This window comes from Rhinolophus sinicus, linkage group LG03 (genome assembly GCF_036562045.2).
Source record: "Rhinolophus sinicus isolate RSC01 linkage group LG03, ASM3656204v1, whole genome shotgun sequence".
In the NCBI taxonomy this organism is placed as follows: Eukaryota; Metazoa; Chordata; class Mammalia; order Chiroptera; family Rhinolophidae; genus Rhinolophus; species Rhinolophus sinicus.
Genome location: NC_133753.1, coordinates 41,421,986 through 41,441,211, shown reverse-complemented (window position 1 = coordinate 41,441,211; position 19,226 = coordinate 41,421,986). Strand labels below are relative to the sequence as shown.

Below are 19,226 nucleotides of genomic sequence, written 5' to 3'. Positions count from 1 at the left end.
CAGTTAATGGCTTATCCCTTTTACCTATAGTGGAGAATTCACGAGCTTCTAAATGCTGGCTGATCTGTTGGTCATTGATTTCAAATAAAGCAATATGAAATTGTAGTCACCAGGAGATCATGGTTGAAAAAATTTAAGTACTGAAGTAGAGGAGAAGAATAGAATATGGTGCAGGAAGGAATGAAAGAAGGGAGTTAGAAAAGGAAGGAAAGAAGGAAGGAAAAGTGTGACCTGTTTGTTACCATCAAAATAAGATATAATTATTGCAAGGTGTTTTGGGAACCTATAGAGTTTAAAAAACTAAACAATAATGACTCTGAGTTCACAAAGAAATAGGTCTCTTCCTAAATACACAGTAGTGGAGAATTAGGACCTCCGTGCGGACGACAGGAACCACTTGGAAAACCAGGTTGTTTCTGGCTTGTTGGCAAACATAACAACCTCAAGAAGGGGTATGTTCCAAGTTGGTCTGCATGTGCATTTGTACGTATTAGAAGACACAGAGCAGACAAAAATAAATAGGAATTTCCTCACAACACATAAAAATAAAAGAGAAGAAACGGACAAACTCCCCCACGGCACAGAACATCTTATCCCCCAGGGTTTGCTCTGTCTCAGGTGCTGCCCGTACCTGGATCTGCTGGACCATGTTGCGCAGCTGCACCAGGAACTCCTTGGCTTCCTTGGCCCTGTCCGACAGCCCGTTCAGTGCCTGGGAGAGCTGGCTCTGCAAAGACCGAGAGGGAAACCAGGAGCTATAATCACATGAAGCAGCAACAAGACCATACAGGGTTGTGTTGGCCCGAGACCCAAGAGTCCTCGGCCTCCTAGATTTCTCTTGGCTGACTGGGGCCACTTGACCAACATTTGTACATGTGGATTCTGGTAACAGTGGCGTCCAGACACCTTCCATAGCTCCTGAATAGTTTCTCCTCTGTAGTAGTGAAAACCTCTGGCCACGGCAGTCAAAGGCCCTTTTCAGGTGATATTTGCTTAAAATTTCCTCATCTCATTAAGTAATTAATTCAGCAATAATTTATTCAATGCCTATTATTTGTCAAGAATTTAAAAACACAAAAAAAACACCAGGGAGTCAGATGATCAGATAATTATCAAAATTATTTAGCCTGAAGTCTAAATAATTGACCTGGGGTTGGGGCACAAAGAATGAAGAGTGTCAAGAACAGGATGAGGGAGGGAAGCATCACAGGTGTGATGGTCTGGGGCCATTTCACTGTAAAGATAGATCACAAAGGACACAACATTCTTTCTCATCAACATTGTCTTCCTTTTCCCAAGTACAGCCCTGTTACCCTAACTCTTCTCCACACCAGCCTCCTAAACCAAGATGTACTGTCTTTGTCATTTCCCACACTGCCCCATCCATATGGGATGCAGTTCTGCTGGGAGCGCCACATGCCCAGAGAAGTACTTGCTTTCCCAGCCTCCCTGTCGGTTGGGGCGGCCACGGGACACACTGCTGATTGACGGGACCTAAGTGGAAGTTGGCTGGCGGCTGGTGTGTGTGTGTGGGGTGGTCTGAGAAAGCCTCTGCTAACAGGGGACCAGCGTGGCTGATGCATTCTTCTTCCCTTTTGTTCCTGACTTTATGGCAAATGTTTTGTGACTCTCATGAGCGGAAGGCCAACATAAGAGAGCAGGGGTGGAAAGAGAAAGAGCCTGAGTTTCAACAGCATCTTTTGAGCATCTTGAACCAATACTTCAAGTCTCCTACCACTTGGCTTCTTGGTACGTGGGGAAAACAAATTCCTGGCTAAGTCCCGGTCCTGAAGTTTTCCATTACTTCCAGCCATTATCATTGTACCTGATACAAAATTCCGTGTCCTAGCAGTTTGGCCATATCCTTCCTTCCCTCCTGTCAACTACAGGGACAAACTCCCTTTCCCACATGCCTTTGAAAACTAAGCCCACTCTCCTCCTTGTGAACACAATGCCTCATCCACTCTTTCCTTTCAGTAAAAGGACAGAATCTTAAAATTACATCTCTTGATCTTATGATTATTTTTCTCATATTTACTTATTAAACACAAAGTTCGGCACGAAATCTCTTTGAGAATATGCATGCAAATGCTTGGTGGAAGCATTGTGGGGTGGTAGAAAGAACATAGGCTTTGGAAGGCTTCAAATTCTGGTTCTGACCCTTACTAAGTATGACCTTGAGAAAGTTAACCTCTGCTTGAATTACTCCAATGGACAAAATGGGAATAATAACAATACTTTGTAGTTGGCTTATTGTGAGGGTTCAGTGCATTCATCAATGTGAAATCTCCTGCTAATTAAGGGTAGTGGTTAAGGAAACTACTCTGAATTCATAAATGCTGCTGGTTACTGGTTGTTCAACTTTTTACACATAGTTTTACCTCATGTATAAAATGAGAAGAATACAGTTACTCGTAGGTGTTGTGGGCATTGCAAGATACACATGTCTAAAGCCCAGAATCCTGCTGGCGCATGGTGGATGCTTAATAATTGTTTGTTGCTATTAACTCTTATTGACATTCTTCCTTCTTGCTCATGAATACCTGCTGACTGCCTGGGGGCATTTGAAGGGGAGATTCCTGGAATGGGATCTGTTGGAGAATATCCTTTATCACCTGTGCTCTGATTTATGGACTCAGACGCTGGAAGGATAGACCCACATAGCTGAGTAAGAAAAAGCACAAAGTAGATTTACCCTTGCTGAAAGGGTTACTCATTTATCACTAGGTCCCAACTGCACTATAATTTGGGTTAAAAGTTTTCTCCTCAAGAACTTTTACCAGGAGCTCTGGGGATGAAGGAAGGAAAGAAGGTCTCATTTGGAAGAGTGGGCAATAAAATGAGAGACATATTCTAAAGGAGACATTTTTTTCATTGTTACTTTAGAATTCATAGCCCTTCTTTTTCTGAATGAGCAAATGCTGGCTGGGCTACCACAGTTTTCTCCACCTTTTTATGATAACCTATGCCTTAGTAACATTTGGAGGTTGGAGCACAGAAGCCAAATTCATTCGGCTACACAGAACTGAAGCAACCTGATTTCTTGTATTCTAGCTTTGCAATGAATTGTCTGTACAATGTAACTCAGACCTGACACCCATAAAGAATTGTTGACTGCTATATAATCCAAAAAAAATTATACCGTAGCTGACAAAGAGTGCTGATTCAAATCACTCCCAGTATTTTACATGGCAAAACAATAAGTGAATTGCAAAAATCTATTTATTTGCAGATTTTCTGTCTTTGTGTCTATGTTCAGTCCCAAGAATACCTTCTACCTGGCAAATGACTGTTCTGGTATTTGATAAACAACTGCATTATAAGATAAAGATTTAGAAACCTCTTTCTTAAGCTTTGCCAACTTTCGGAAATTGAGCAGGAGACAATGAAAAATTCTGGAAACAATTTATCACTAGAAAGTGCTCTTATTGTACGCATTTATGTGTGTGTTGCTTTTATAGGATAGTTTTTAATCACATTTACAAACTACATCTGATGTAGAAGAACATTATTATTGATTGACTTTGTTTTCCAGAAGCATTTAAATTCCTGCTCTGTGCTAACAGAGATGTTCTGTATTCAGGACCACAGCGCAGCCCTGTAAATTCATACTGGATCACTGAAGATGCAAATATTAAGTGTGTTTCCGTTACGGCATCTTTGGCTGTACATGTCATTAGAAGCTGTTTATAATGCTTTAGCAATGGCATTCTGATTTCTTGGATATTTGTTCTCCAATTTCCTGAAAAGGTGTCATGATCAGAAAGTGAATGAGAGTAGGAAAATGATGTAGCCGAAGAAGCAGTGACAAATTTCCAGTCAAGGGCTCAGAGCATGCTCTGAATAACCAAGATCTCCCAGAAAGATGGCAAGTTGTCTGGAGCTTGAAAGAGACAAAGAACTCTGCCTCCTCCTTCCCTCCTCTCCTGCATTTCTGCTCCAACTTCCACCAGGACTGGCTCCTCTCACCTCCCAAAGGACAGGATGTTAGAAGAGATGGGGAGTTCAATCTGGGAGTGCCTATGGAGGCTATTTCAGAACCTATTACTATCTAGGCTCAGTAAATGGGATATGGAATTCTACGCATCCTCACCAACTCCTCACTGGCCCATGCGTCCGAGCATGTCCAGACAGAAGACAGGGTCTCCTTTCCTTTCCCTGCCATGAACACTGTTCATGTTGCCATTCTCCCCCCCCCCCCCCCCCAATTTACTGCTACTATTGGATGGAGACAAACTGGGGCAAACAAAAGGAGGCTTCCTGGCTGCCTGGGATCTGAAGTTCCAGGCACAAGCGTTCTGCCTCCCATGGCAGCTCTGTCACAGTGCATGCTGCTCAAGACTGCATCCCATCCCACCTCCTTCCCAAGGTCAACACAGCACAGGAGCAAAGTGACAATCCATGCAATGGGATTCTGAAGGAAGGCCCGCCCCTTATCCCCACCCCCACCCCCAGGAGAATAACAATTTTTCTTGAAGAAATACCGATGTTTGAGTCTCATTACAATTACTGACGTTATATGATTAAAAAGTAAAAGCAAGAAATTCTAATAGTTACAATATACTGGCCATTTCTTATCAGCCAGGAACTCGGATGGGCGTTTTTAATGTGTCTCCTATTGAATCCCAATGACCACCCTGCCACTGTGCAGAGCCTCAGGGAGGATACATCTGAGTTCAGGTTTGATCACTCACATACGGAAGAGCCAGGACACAATTCTGACTCCAAGGTCATGCTCTCCGTTTCAGCCTCCCGAAGAAGAGAACTCTTCCCCCACCCATGCAGGAAGGAACAAAAACCTATGGGAAGAGCATGTAAAACCAAAGGTGAACTGATGAGGAGATTACGATTGATTATGAGGGAATTTGATTATGCTTAACAATTGGACAATAGGTAAACCATAGCATGGCTAGTTAACCTATGAGCTGTTCATCTTCTTTTTTCTGCATAACGTTTTTTGGTGAATTTGAAAAGGATCCCTGTCAAAGAGAGGGATCTCATGGGAGAGGACAAGAAGCTTTGGATTGGGGTCCAGTGCTGGCTTTATCACCTACTGACCTGACATGAGACCCCGGTCAGAAACTGGGCTGAATGTGGAATGAGATAAAAGAATGAGAATTCACCGAGTGGCCAGTACTTGGGGAACCTTCAAATTGACCTGCCCAATGGCCTGATTCTCTCTCTAGCTAAAAGTTCTGTTCTTCCTGCCCTGCCCGCACCCTTCCGGCCGGATGGAGCGATCTCTCCCTGATTTCTGTGGTGATGAAAGTTCCTGGATCTACCCTAGCCCCAGCTCACCGTAGTTAGATGGGCAGGAGCCGCAGAGGCTGGCCTGCCTGGCGATGCCGCCCTGCTCTAAGCCCAGCAGCAGGGTTGGATCTGCAAACTGAGTAGCTGAGCCTGGGAACTGACACTCACTCTGGGGGGGGGGGGGGAGTGTGTGTGTGTGTGTGTGTGTGTGTGTGTGTGAACATGTGAGTGCGTATGAGGCTCTGTGTGTGCGTGTATGTGAAAGGGTATGTGTGACTGTATGTGTATATACGTGCGCGAGTGTGAATGTGGGGATAGTGTAAGTGTAAGAGTATGTGAGAACATGTGAATGTGTGCATACGAGATTTCTCATCAGTGGTGTATTGGGAGGCTACTGGCTTTGGGTAAGCCTGGTGTCAGAGGAGTTTTACAGGTAGGGATTTGGTCCACTAAACTGCTGCTTATTTCTCATTGGTTGTGACAAAGATTCTCTCCGTGACTAGACTCTAGCTAGGCTCCTCTGAGCTGTCTTCTCAAGTAGGCCTCAACTTTGGCCTATAAAGATTTGAATAAAACATTGATCTAGTGTCTACCAACTCAAGGCCACATCCTTAGGATAATACCAGCCCCCATTAAAGGGTCTGTCTGACAAACTTAAGGCTGCCAAAAGAGTTTACTGTTGTTCTAGCCATCACATAAAGAAAGCGCCCGTCTCCCCGTCTCTGTGGGAGAGAAGTCTAACCTCGATTAGCGATCAGTGCCAGTTAGCAAACCTGGATGAGTGTCACGTGGGCCAACCCCTCCTTCCCACTTTGTGTAATTTTTCACTTCTCTGACTCTGCTGAGTTCCTGCCCTCCCCCTCCCTACTCCTTCATTCTCCCTTTAAAACGCCCCGTCACCTCTGCACGAATTGAAGTTGAGCTCAGTTCATGCTGGACTCTTTTCCCTACTGCAATAGTATATTACTAATTCAAATCTGTCCTTATCTCTGTAACTAGTATCTGGCTTGGTTTATCTTTGACAGTGGCGAACCCCGGCTCTGACCTAGGGAGAGCTGGGGCAACCCCTGGGCAACGAGCCGCCCTTCGGCAGGCCCAGGCTAATGTTAAGGTTAAGTGAGGAAGCACGTCCCCAGCAGGTCCAAGTTTCCCCGCCGAAGCTGGCACATCTCTCGTACATGAAACAAATCACAGTATTTCTATCGTGAACTTGACCCTGTAACTTATGAAGAGGCCAGAAAGGACGACCTTATGCACTTTTAATCTAATCAAACACAATGTCACCTATAATGCCCTTTCCCACTCCTCAGTGCTAGACCTGCATACACAAGCACACAAACATTCACACCCAAAGTTAATGCATAATGCCATTTACCTCCTTTTTAAAAAAAATAGCAATTCAAACATTCTGTTTCAGTCACTCTTTAAACCATAACATGTACCAGAAATGCCATTATATCATCAGATAGAAGCAAATGAATGAGACAGATGGGGCAATGGCACCAACGTAGCATTGGGGTTCAGAGGACAGACTTGAAGGTCAGATGGACTTAGGTTTAAATTCTAGCCTTTGACTAGTTGTGTGACCATGGACACATTACCTAACTGTAGTGGATACTGAAATGCTCTGTCCAGATCGACCCCCTTTTAAAGGCCAATGCATCCCTCTTCCGGCTGCTGGGAATATCGCTGTTGATAGATTACACTGGGAATTGGTCTTGCCAACAGGGAACTGCCTTGCTCAAGGCTATGCCCTCTTCTGGGTGTCCCATGAGTGACTGCTGGGGCCCCACTACCTTGATTTGAAGATTATATGAAATCATATGTAGATAAAGTTCTTCTGTACAACACCTGGCATATTGTAAACATTTAATGAAGAGTATTATTTTTATATAAAAGTTATGTTAAAAGATACACATATATCTTTAAAACACTCTGTCACACCACATGTCTCAGTTTGGGGTTTGCTCAATTATAATTACTCAGTGTGGTAGATTGTAGTATTGTTTACAACCATTTGCTCCCTCTCCATTTTTGCCACGTGACTTGCAGGGTCTCCTGTAGACAGAGCGTGTGTTCCTGCCCCATTGTCAGCCTTGGTCATGTGATTTGCTTTGGCCTAAAATGTCACTGTGATTTTCTGCCAGCTCTTTTGCTCTTCCTCTTTGTCACATGAATCTGGTGGTGTGTTGATAAACTGCTATCAAAAAACAAGATAAACTGGCTCTCTGATTTGTAGTGTTTACCGCTTTCCATGGTGTAAATATATAGCTGATTTTAGGCTATCAAAATAACATCACCGAACATGGAGTCAGGAAGACATGCGCACCATCCACTCTTTTGATGAGCTGGTATGAGCGAGGTCAGCACATCCCAAACAGAGTCTGTGACCTCAGAAAGAAGACATGTGGAACAGAACTTCAGACTACCTCCTATGATATTAATATAAATAAGAAATAAATCTTTGTTTCATGAGCCACTGAGATTTTGGGGGTTGCTATGCAGCAAAACTGACTAATACAGATGACAATGATAATTTTTCCCTTCATGATTTATTAATTTAATCAATATTCATGGAGTTTCTCTAATGAAGCAGAAGACTAGAATATTCTAACCAATAACAGAAATGTAGCTTCTCTACTACTCAGGGACAATGTAGCCAGTTTGGGACAGAGTTTGAATTCCAGAGACACTCTAATGAGTTTTTCAAGTTCTTCAAATTTAAGAGATTTCTCTGTCTTAGACAGGAAACTTCGAAACTGGAGATGCAAAGCAACATGGAGGATTTTTTCAGCAATGAGATAGAGGAGCCACTTTTCGCCTCATAGCACAGAAAAAAAAAATTTGTTAAAAACCTGTTCCCTCACCCAATGTTCATAGTTTCTTCGGAGAAAATTGATTTGCCATGTCCCTATGGCTTTAGCTTAGAGTGCTGGAGGCTGTAAAAGCATTCATGCAGCAGTTGTGATTGAAGGCATGAAACTTTAATAAAGCGGCAGGCACACAGGCTGTAAGGTCAACACGACTCGGCCCAAGGCTCTGTCAGAGAGCATGCCTTTCAGTGGACACTCTAAATCACGCTATGTGTGTCGTTAGGCAGTTACTAAGTACTTATAGCTGAGGATCAAAAATATGCCTTCCTTGGGCTAAGCCTTTGTGTAAATATTGGATTTCACATCCTGGAGATGGACTACAAGACTGATCTTCTTGGTGCAAATGCTGTCTTTTCTCTGGAGAATTCTAGGGCCCCAACCAGCAGGCTTTGAATCACTTTCCAGAAAACTGTGTTCTGTACTGACCCCCCTCTGGCGGCCTTCACGTCCACACTTCACAGTCCACCATGTTCTTCCAGGTGGTATAGCATTCTGTTTTGTCTGCTACTGCCAGGGAACAGTTTTAAGATAAGTAAACAGATTTGAGATCCAAAAATTTTCATTTCTCTACAGTATGTAATTGCCTCAGCTAGAAACTCTCAGTTGTACAAATAAGAGTTTTTCACTAAATAATTAAAAATATGCTCTTAGAAATACATGCGATAAAGTGAAAAAACAAAACAAAACAAACAAACAAACAAAAAACCCCCACTGAACTATTTTTCATATAGAAATGCTTTTACTGTGCTCTTTCGGAGAGTCAGGTGTTAAGTGCTAAATCAAAAATGACTTCTTACTCATCCCCTCGGATTTCCAGTGACAAGAACTTAATAGCTAGTGGGAGTAACACTTTCTATTTGTTTTAAGAAATAACTTCTTACCCCTTAATTCAAAAGCAGAATGTGCCCATTTCAGAAAAATCAGAAAATAAAAAGACTTAAAAGAAGAAGAAAATAAAACCCTGTCTCACCAGATTCACACTATTTACAACCTTGATAATAAACCCTTGAAATCTTGTATAAATTCATAGGCAGATATGTATGTCTCTATATAATGTATATCAACAAAACGGAGATCATGTCATATACCCATTGCTTTCTTAAAACCCATCTTTTCACTTAAGATGCTATAAATATTTTTCCATCTGGCTAAATATGCAAATATGAGCTCTGACAATTAAGTTCGCAAACTTGTTTTCAACGATGTTGCTAACGTTTTTTGATATCAGAGGGATTATTCATTATAAATTTGTGCCAACTGGACAAACAGTTAATCAAATTTACTATTTAGAAGTGCTGAAAAGGCTGCGTGAAAAAGTTAGACGACTTGAACTTTTCGCCAACAATTCATGGCTCTTGCATCACAACAATGCACCAGCTCACACGGCACTGTCTGTGAGGGAGTTTTTAGCCAGTAAACAAATAACTGTATTGGAACACCCTCCCTACTCACCTCATCTGGTCCCCAAAGACTTCTTTCTTACCCAAAGATAAAGGAAATATTGAAAGGAAGACATCTTGATGACATTCAAGACATCAAGGGTAATATGACAGTTGTGATGGTTATTTCATAAAAAGAGTTCCACAATTGCTTTGAAGGGTGGACTAGGCACTGGCGTCGGTGCGTAGCTTCCCAAAGGGAGTATTTTAAAGGCGACTGTAGTGATATATAGCACTATTTCTAGGATGACTTTGCATACTTAATTGCCCGACCTCATACTAGTACTCCCTATATAACACTGATAAAAAGTGGTAGGCTACTTGCAATGTTTTACACATATTAACTCATCTTTTCCTACAAAATAAACCAGCAAAGATGGATACTATTATGATTCAAATTTTTATAGGTGATAGAATTAAGCCAAGGGAAGTTAAGTGGTCAGAAGTCATAAAGCTGTTAAAAGGCAGAGCAGGGATTCAAACCTAGGAAGTCTGTGGCCAGACTGTGCTACTGACCGCTAAACTGTAGAGTAACCTACTGTGTAGGTGCATGATAACTTATTTAACTAACCTCCTATTTCAGGACATTTAGTTTGTGTCCATCTTGTTGCAAAGAGCTGAAATGGAATTCATGTAGTAAGTATTTGAATACAGTCTTAATTATTTTCATTTCCAGAAATGAAATTTCTTGATCAACAAACTCTAAATTTAGAGGGTTTTTAAGATCATGTCATCAAAATGTCTCTGTGAGTGGTCAATTTATAAGGTCATGAGAGTAACACTTGCCTGTACATCTCACTCCAAATATTATGATTTGTATTTGTATTTGTAATCTGATAGGCAAAAAAATGGAATCTCATTTTTCAAATCTGCATTTTAAAATTATGAGGGTGTTATTTTTGTTGTTGTTGTTGTTTTTTTAAGCGTCTTACTGATCATTTTTCCTAGTTAAGGTGTAAATTCTTGAATTATTTGTAAAGCACTTGGAAGAGGTCCTAGCTCATGGTGTCTTTTAAACAAATTAGTTTCTTCCCACTGCTGATAACTATCTGTGGACAAGGCTGGCTTCACCACCGTGTGTTTGTTTACCAAGAAAGCCTTAGGGTCCTGAAACTGGAAAATTCAGGTGGTCTGTTGGAGAGAAAGTGGAAAGTCATGGATTACTAGTTTTAGTAGATTATGGTCACATCTGTTTCACAAAAAATCTCTACTCTTTAGAGTTTACAATATAATCATTATTTTGTAGACAGATGCATGTACATGATAGTTTCTGATAAATATTCAATGGGTGTAAGAGAAGAATATATTCTCTTATAGGAGAGGAGATAGATAATATAAAAATAATATTCAGAATATAAACTTTTAAAATACATTTGTAAACATAAACATAATTGAATGTTAATTGGTTTATTCAGAAACCCAAAATTCTTGTTTATTACTTGTCTACTTAACTTATAAAATTCTAAAATAAACAGGTGATTCAATTTCTCACAAGGATTGTGCTTTGATCATCTTCTCCTTTATTTCTAGGAAGTTTTGCTTTATGTAATATGGCTTTGTTGTTTGGTATATCTTCTTTGTGCATTCATTATACCTTTAACATTAAATCATATCCTTCTGTGTTTCACTTAGTTCTTTTGGCCTTGAACTCCATTTCACTTGATACTATTATACATACCGTTCTCTTTCTCTTTCTCTTTCTCTCTCTAGCACAGCTTTGCTCATCTTTTTTTTTTTTTTTTTTTTTAAAAAAAAACAAACCTATTTTTTTAACTCAATATATTTGGTTTTTCCTTTGTCATAGGAAAATTTGGGCCATTTACATTTATTGTGTTAACTGACATAGTTGGTTTTATTCCATCAATATTGTTTATATATCTATTTGTTATAATCCATTTTTCTTGCTTTTTTAAAATTCTGTGCCTTTATCACAATTTTAATATCTTAATGCCACTCAACAATTAATTTGGATGTTTTGCTATACCTTTCTGTTTTGCAAACTGTTACCTTCCCCCTCTTTCTTCACATGTAAATTTACATTTGTCCATGACTAAGTCAAAGTTAACTAATAATTTTGATTCTCTTATTTCATTACGTTCCCCAAAATGCTTCACTTAATCTTCGGTATCTCTTGTAAATTAAGAAATACCATTCTAAATAACCCCTGGATCAAATGGAAATTAAACCGAAGTTTGTAAATTATCTAGATATTAATAAGGAGAAACAGCTTATGAAAATATATTGCTTTTAAAAATATGATATTTAGGCTAGCTAGGAAACCCAAATACTCTTTATAACATTGATCCCACTAGAAATGTTCTTAGATGAATCTTGAAAAGCCAGGAACCTTTCCCTTCTCCCTATCCTGCACCCCCTAGACTTGGAATACAACCCTTCCCACCCCTCATAACTTTCAAAGCTGAATCGAGTGGTGACCAGATCACAAAAGAAAGAGGTGGTTTTTTTTTTGCACTTAAGTGTTTATATCTAGGATGGCTCTGGCAGACTGTTCTTGTGTTCTGAACATTCAGTAATTTCAGAGTGTCTTTTTTCCCCCAGTATTAAGTTATGAGATTCATGGCAAGATATAATGGTCTCTCTCTCTTCTAAAAATATTTTTCATAACATCAAAGAAAAGATTGTAGAAAATCTGAGAGTGAAGTCACAAGTTTCCTTTAAACTTTACTGGGAGGCAAATATAACTGGTGGCATTACCATCCATTCTTCAGCCTTCAAGATACCTTGGGAGGGATAAAAGCCACACTTGTGGCATCTTCTGCTCTCCCTTTGAGCTTTAGATAGAAAGCAAAATGGCCACAAAGAATAAAAAGAATCGGATCCACTGCAATCTCAAGGTTGAGTGAAGGAACATTTCAAGGTTGAGTGAAGGAACAAGAACAGGCTATTCAGCTATTTTCATACACATGAAGCACCTGACCTCCTGATAAACTAGCAATTCTGTGAGATTGAGCGGTCTCAACAGTCTTGTAGCTAATCACCAAGAGTGATGCTTCCCCACCAGCCTGTAGTCAGTTATTAAATTTCAATGACGTCTTAAAAATTGGGATAGAGAATAGATTTCTGGTCTCCTCAGGTCAAGTGGCTATTGTTCATTTTAGAAGCCTAAATGAATGTGTGTTTCGGATACCGAAGTGTTCCTTTCCAACTTAAATCTGTTCTGGTCATCAGCTTATGGCTACCCTGAAATTTCTGATTACTTGAACTTTTATGTGTCTTAGAAAAACTACATTTTTTTTAAAGGCATGGGGTCATTAAGTGGCTAGAAAATGTTAATCACAATATCTCCATTTTAATTTTTATCTCAGGACACTACTACAACACTGATGCAGACATTAGCACAGCTTCTTTAAAACAAAGGGTACACAAGGAGAGACAACTACACACCTGCTAGACTGACAACCCTGAGTATTCGTGAGGATGGGGAGAATCACACATTACTAGTGGGAGTTAAAAATGGGAAAACCAATTGGGAAAACCGGTGGGTTCTAGTCAAGTTAAATATATACCTACCCTACATGACAGCCTATGTCCACAAAAGACTTGATAGAATGTTCATAGCAGCTTTATTTATAATAGCCCCAAGCTGGAAACAGCCCAAATGTCTATGAACAATAACATGGATAAATAACTTGCATATATTCAAACAAGGGAGTACTACCTGGTGATAAAAAAGTATACGCTAATGATACATGCAAAACAAATGAATTTCAAAACATTATGGTGAGCAAAAGAAGCCAGACACAAAAAAGTACATATTGTATTTATGGAAAGACCAAGAACAGGCAGAACTAACTCACAATGATAGAAGTAAGAAAAATCGTGACATGTGGAGGTGGGGAGATTGACTGGAAAGTGTTGAGAGGACATTCTCTGAGGTAGGGATATATTCTACATCTTAATCTGGGTGGGACTTACATATCTATCTATACACATACATACATTTGTATGTAAAAGATTATTGAAATGCAAATGTAAGGTTTGTATGTTTTCCTGTAGATAATTTATGCTTTTGAAAAAAGGATGCTTTTTTCTAAGGATTAATATTCCTGATGTAGTTATCTGTTTACTAAGAAGTCTATGCTGTATAGAAAAAAAAGTATTTTTTCAGATGTTCTTCTTTTTTCCAATTGACCCTCTGATTTAAATAGATACCCACAAAACCCTCGAGCACCAATAGAAATATTTTACTCAGTTTTTTTTAAATACTTGATATTGGGAGCCCTCCACTCAAAGGCCTTGGATAAAGACAGTTACCTCTCATAACCTTCCTCTGGTCATGTTGTCATTTTTCTTCTGTTGCAGATACCCAGCAGCACCTGAAATCTAGTCACATGGCAACTGCTAACTCGGCTTTGTGTGCTCTTTCACAATCACACAATTTTAAATTTAAAGATGTGTCTGGCTGACAGTCCTTTAGAAGGAAATAGACGCCTAATTTGAAAAGTGGCGATTCCTCAGGGGGAGCAGGAATGCCTGGGACCACGGAGTAAGACATGGGATGACACACACTACCTCTGCCAATGCCTTTGCTCACCCTCAGAGATGTCCCATCCTGTAGGAAGGCACAAATACCACCAGGCTCATACTACACAGGTGCCTTCCTGGTCAACGCATGATGCCGTAAGTTTGTAGGAAGAAGAACTCGTGTGCAGATGTGCTTGGTTCCTTTACTGGGCCTATGAGTTTGAGAGGCATGGAATCCCTTTTATACTGATGATAAATTTACATATTCCTTCTCTGAGAGTCCTAATGAATATTAGGAAGTTAAATTATTCTTAATATGACTCTCCCTGCCAGTACCGTGTTTTCCCGAAAATAAGACCTAGCCGGACAATCAGCTCTAATGCGTCTTTTGGAGCAAAAATTAATAAGACCGGGTCTTATACAACATAATATAATGTAAGACCAGGTCTTATATAACATAATATATAAGACCAGGTCTTATATTAATTTTTGCTCCAAAAGACGCATCAGAGCTGATTGTTCGACTAGGTCTTATTTCGGCGAAACACGGTACTATGGTCTTAATTACTCTGAGAACAAAGTAAAACACAATCTTATTATTCTAATATATGAATATATGATCCTCTTCATTGGCAAAAGAGAAACTTTTTGAGATATCTTAAATAGTTTCTAAAACCCGATTAGGTTCTGCTCTCCCCCCACCCCCCAATGGAAAGGTTTTATTAGGATCCAGTATTTATGGGTCAAGTTCCATCCAAAGTAAAATGAATAGCGATCATCAATATTGTTCAGGAAAATGGATTTAAGCCACGTCACCCTTCCCCTCTGCATCTTTGTCAATCCATCTCCATGCAAGTGAATTGCAGCTCCAGCCTAGATAAATGGGAATGGTTTCCATGACAACAGATTTTTGCTCTGCTAGTTAGAAACTGAGATTTGACTCCCACAGAAATAAATCTCACCATGGGAGTGGGTTGATTTTTGTAAATGACTAAATAACTGTGCAATCATCTCCAAAGAAAAGCCTGTTATAAGCTTGCATGAGCAAGGGTGGGTGATGCGAGGTGACTGCTGAATCTGCCGCTAATATCACCCAGACAGAGCAATGTGCAGGGAATTTGCCTGTTTTGAGCAGCAGCTTGCTCTGCTCTGCACCCACCAAGTGTGGGCTACATAGCCTGGCCCTCCTGTGAATTTCAATGATGTTTTAATCCGAGGTGGAGGGAATAGGTTTTAGAGCACCTCATAGCAAATGGCAAGTGTTCACCCTCAAATGTCTTTCCTCTGGTTTCCAGAAACTATTAGTGCCTTGGAAAAGCATGCAGTATGGTATGAATTTAATTGTTTATTATCTATTTCTCTGTTAAACTGGGGCTGACATTGTACTTCTTTACCATCATTTCCTCCCTCTTAGTAATCTGTTTTATTTTGTTACTTAAAAATTACATAGAAACATTTTCAGGTTTTTAAACTTTCATTTTAAAACCTAACAGGGTGTTGTTTCAAATAATGCTTTATAAACATATTTTCCTAATCACATTTATACAAATCATCATGGTTAATTCCAATTTGTAAGAAAAACATTGCTAGCAATCTAGTGGTAGATAATTAACAAAATAAATTCCATCAGTTCCATTCCTGAATCCATTAAGCCATGTTTCCTTCTGAACAGTGGTTCTCACTGCTGAAGCAGGAAGTTCTGTGAGAGTGAGGTTGTATCCTGAGCAAAGACCTGAGGAGGGAAATGAATGCGTAGCTTTGAATAACAATACAAATATTCAAAATGGGACAAGGACCCTCTGCAAAGTGCAAACTCTGTAGCTCCATCAACTCCTTCCCACCACCAGCTTGTGGGGTACCATGCTAAGTGAGCTGGTTTTTAAAAGCCTGCAAGTATTCGACAGCAATCCCTCAGGTCACCACCTGTCATTGTCGCCACCCAGCAGAAGATAATTATGGCCAAATCTGCTAAAGTGTTCATCTCGTATTGTGCACCTTCCTTGTCCCCTCAGCCTGTCCCCTGATGCCAACTCTCTTCCTTCTTTCTCTCAAAGCTTAGGAGTGACCTGATACCAGCCACTTAAGAATGATCTGCCAACTACCCCATCCATTATCCTTCCATTGAAATTCATTCACATTAAATTTTTTCTAAACCAAAAACTTCCCTTTTAAATCTTTTATTTCTAGTTGTCAAACAAAAGACTTTGTAGCTAAGGGAATTTTTGGTAATGTGGAAGAAAGTGGGAATAATTTTGGTGAGGAAACGGGACCTTAAAATTATATTAGTTTTACTTTGCTGGCCACAAAAGCAAACTGATTTATCTTTTTAGGATGAAGCTTCTCTTCTTCCATCCCTCCCATTGGGTATCTTCCTCCATAGGGTAAGAGCGGCTTTCCGAGGCCAGTGGAGGCCTAGTCCTATTGGCAGGTGGGGGTGGAGGATGACACTAGCTAATGAGTGCTTAGGACAAAACAGATTTCATTTTAATATAAACTAGAACTTTCAGCTCGGAGAGCTATCACGAGGTGTGATGGGCTACCTGGAGAGGGGCTGAGTTACCTGACACTGGAAGTTAGGCAAAGGATGTCAAGCTTATATTGGAACATTGAGAGGGGATTCAAGACCTAATGGGTCTGGGTTAACTGGAAGTTCCCTTCCAACTAGATGTCCTGTGATTCAAGGAGCATTGTAACATAAATTCCCATTAGAATAGAGGACATGTGGTGTTATTGCCAGTAATGTTGTGGCATTGTTTGCCTTAACTCAAACACCTTCATTAAAAATAACAGATCTAGTAATTCGAATATCTGTTAGCAAGAGAATAGTGACTGGCCCTGATAAGACCCTTCTAGTGAGCTTCATTATAACAAATAGGTCTATTACCTGGAATAAATAATTTTTCTCATTTATCTTGCTTTGGTCATCAAAGACAGACCCCAATCCAAGAGTGAAGAAGCAACAGTATGCACAAGCACACATGTTCACGAATTGTTTGTAGTGGTGAAAAAAACCCTGGAACCAACCTCAATGTCCATCAACAGAAGCAAAGATAAGTTTGGGAATACCACCCAGCAATTACAATGAAGGAACCAGAGCAACATACCTCAACATAATGTAACAATCTTGGAAATATAATGTTCTTTGGAAACCAAATTGCAATATAATAGAGAGGTGAAAAATTCAGGCTTTTAAATGATAACATTTTGGAAATGGAGGACAGTTTAGTGGTTCCAGGGGTTGGGAGTGAATGGGGTTGGAGGTGGGGGTAGGTAGTGGGGAGAATGAGATTCAGCAGTCACGTCGCATCACCCACCCTCGCTCATGCAAGCTTATAACAGGCTTTTCTTTGGAGATGATTGCACAGTTAGTCATTTACAAAGGCAACATGAGGGATCTTTGTAGGGTGGACGTGCTGATCATCTTGACTGTGGCGATGTCTATATAAACTTACACAAATGCTAAAATTGTACAGAACACACTCACACACTCACACACACGCACACGCAAAAGAGTAAAAGTAAAATCGGGAGATCCGAATAAAAGCCGTGGATTGTATCAATGTCGCATATCAATGTGATATTGTGACACTGTACTATTATACAGCTGTGCAAAATGTTACCACTGGGGAAACTGGGGGAAAGCATAGAAAGGATGTCTCTATATTATTTTTCACAACTGCATCTGAATCTATAGTCATCTCAATTAAAAAACAAAGGAAACATCATTTCAAATGTGAAAAACCTGGTAAATATTCTTGGTCTTCTCTTCTCTGATAGAAGCTTAAAATTTTTTTCATTCTCACAGAAAAAAACAATCTGATTTTCATTAAGAAAATTACTTTGAAAGCCATAGGAAAACATTCAGACTTTGGAACCAGACTGCCTGGGATTGAATCCTGGCTCTCTCACTTATTACCTGTGACATCTTGGACAAATAAAAACTCTGAACCCACAATAACTCACGCTCTTCCTTTCCAACTTCGGCTTGGCAGAATGGCCCCCACAAAGAAGGGTGGCGAGAAGGGCCGTTCCGCCCTCAGTGAGGTAATGACCAGAGCATACACCATCGGCATTCACAAGCACATCCCTGGGGTGGGTTTCAAGAAGTGTGCCCCTCAGGCACTTAAAGAGATCGGAAATTTGTCCTGAAGGAGATGGGAACTCCAGATGTGCTCATTGACACCAGACTCAACAAAGCTGTCTGGGCCAAAGGAAGAACGCATGTCTAATACCGCATCCAGGTGTGGTTGTCCAGAAGGTGTAACGAGGATGAAGAGTCACCAAATAAACTCTATACGTTGGTTACCTATGTACCTGTCACCACTTTCAAAAATCTACACAGTTAATGTGGATGAGAACTAACTGTTGACTGTCAAACAAAATTATAAAACTGCCTTAAAAAAGACAAAACAAAAAGACAACTCTCAGCCTTGGTTTCTTTTTTAGTAAAATGGGATAACAATAGCTGTCCACATCATCGAAGTGTTGTAACGGCTACCTGGCTCAATATAGGTAGGTACAATGTTTACAACAGCGCTGGCAGACTAGTAGATTGTTGGCTCTTATTATATAAACTCTATGATACCACTGATATGAAGTTTGAGAAACGGTATTACTAGAATACGGATCCATATGTGTAGAGTAAGGCTATAAAGAAATGCATGGTGGTGATACATACAAATGCAGGATGTAATTAACTCTGGTAACGGGGAAGGGAATGTTGCTGGGGAGGGGCACAGAGGGAGCACCATCATTTGTCTGCATATTGTGCTATTTCTCAAGTCCTGTAGCTCAAATGTCACCTCCCCTGAGATGCTGTCCTTGACTGCCCCGCCCCACATAGGACCATCTGTCACCACCCAGACAGCACCTTCATCTACTTCTGCGGCTGCACTCGTTCTTTCATTCTTCCCACTGGAGCTCTTGGATGGCCAATACTGGTGCATTAAGCAATGGCTGACTATTGAGGAATGAAGACAATACATAGAAAACCATCCTGTAGGATGATGGAATCATGAGGCTGATTTGTTACTGGGTGTTGCAAAGTTAGGAAGCAAGAGAGGACAATTAAGCGTCTGCAGCAAGTTATTTGATTAGTAACTAATTAAATTATTCAGGATGTAGCTAACAGGGTTAAGACACTGGCCCAGGCCTTGCTGTACAAAGACAAACAGAATAA

At 40.3% G+C, this 19,226-nt stretch overlaps 1 protein-coding gene and 1 pseudogene across 8 annotated transcripts in view; one reads left to right on the top strand and one right to left on the bottom strand.

Annotated features, from left to right (window-relative positions):
- The window catches only part of TRIM9 (tripartite motif containing 9), a 104,552-nt gene that overhangs the window by 48,790 nt on the left and 36,536 nt on the right, over window positions 1-19,226 (bottom strand). For all 8 annotated transcript variants that reach the window (XM_019725679.2, XM_019725681.2, XM_019725682.2 and 5 more), the window contains exon 2: window positions 632-727. In XM_019725679.2, the coding sequence (XP_019581238.1) occupies window positions 632-727 (96 nt within the window). The remainder of the gene's footprint in view (window positions 1-631; window positions 728-19,226) is intronic.
- On the top strand, window positions 18,017-18,409 carry LOC109444354 (large ribosomal subunit protein eL31; annotated as a pseudogene).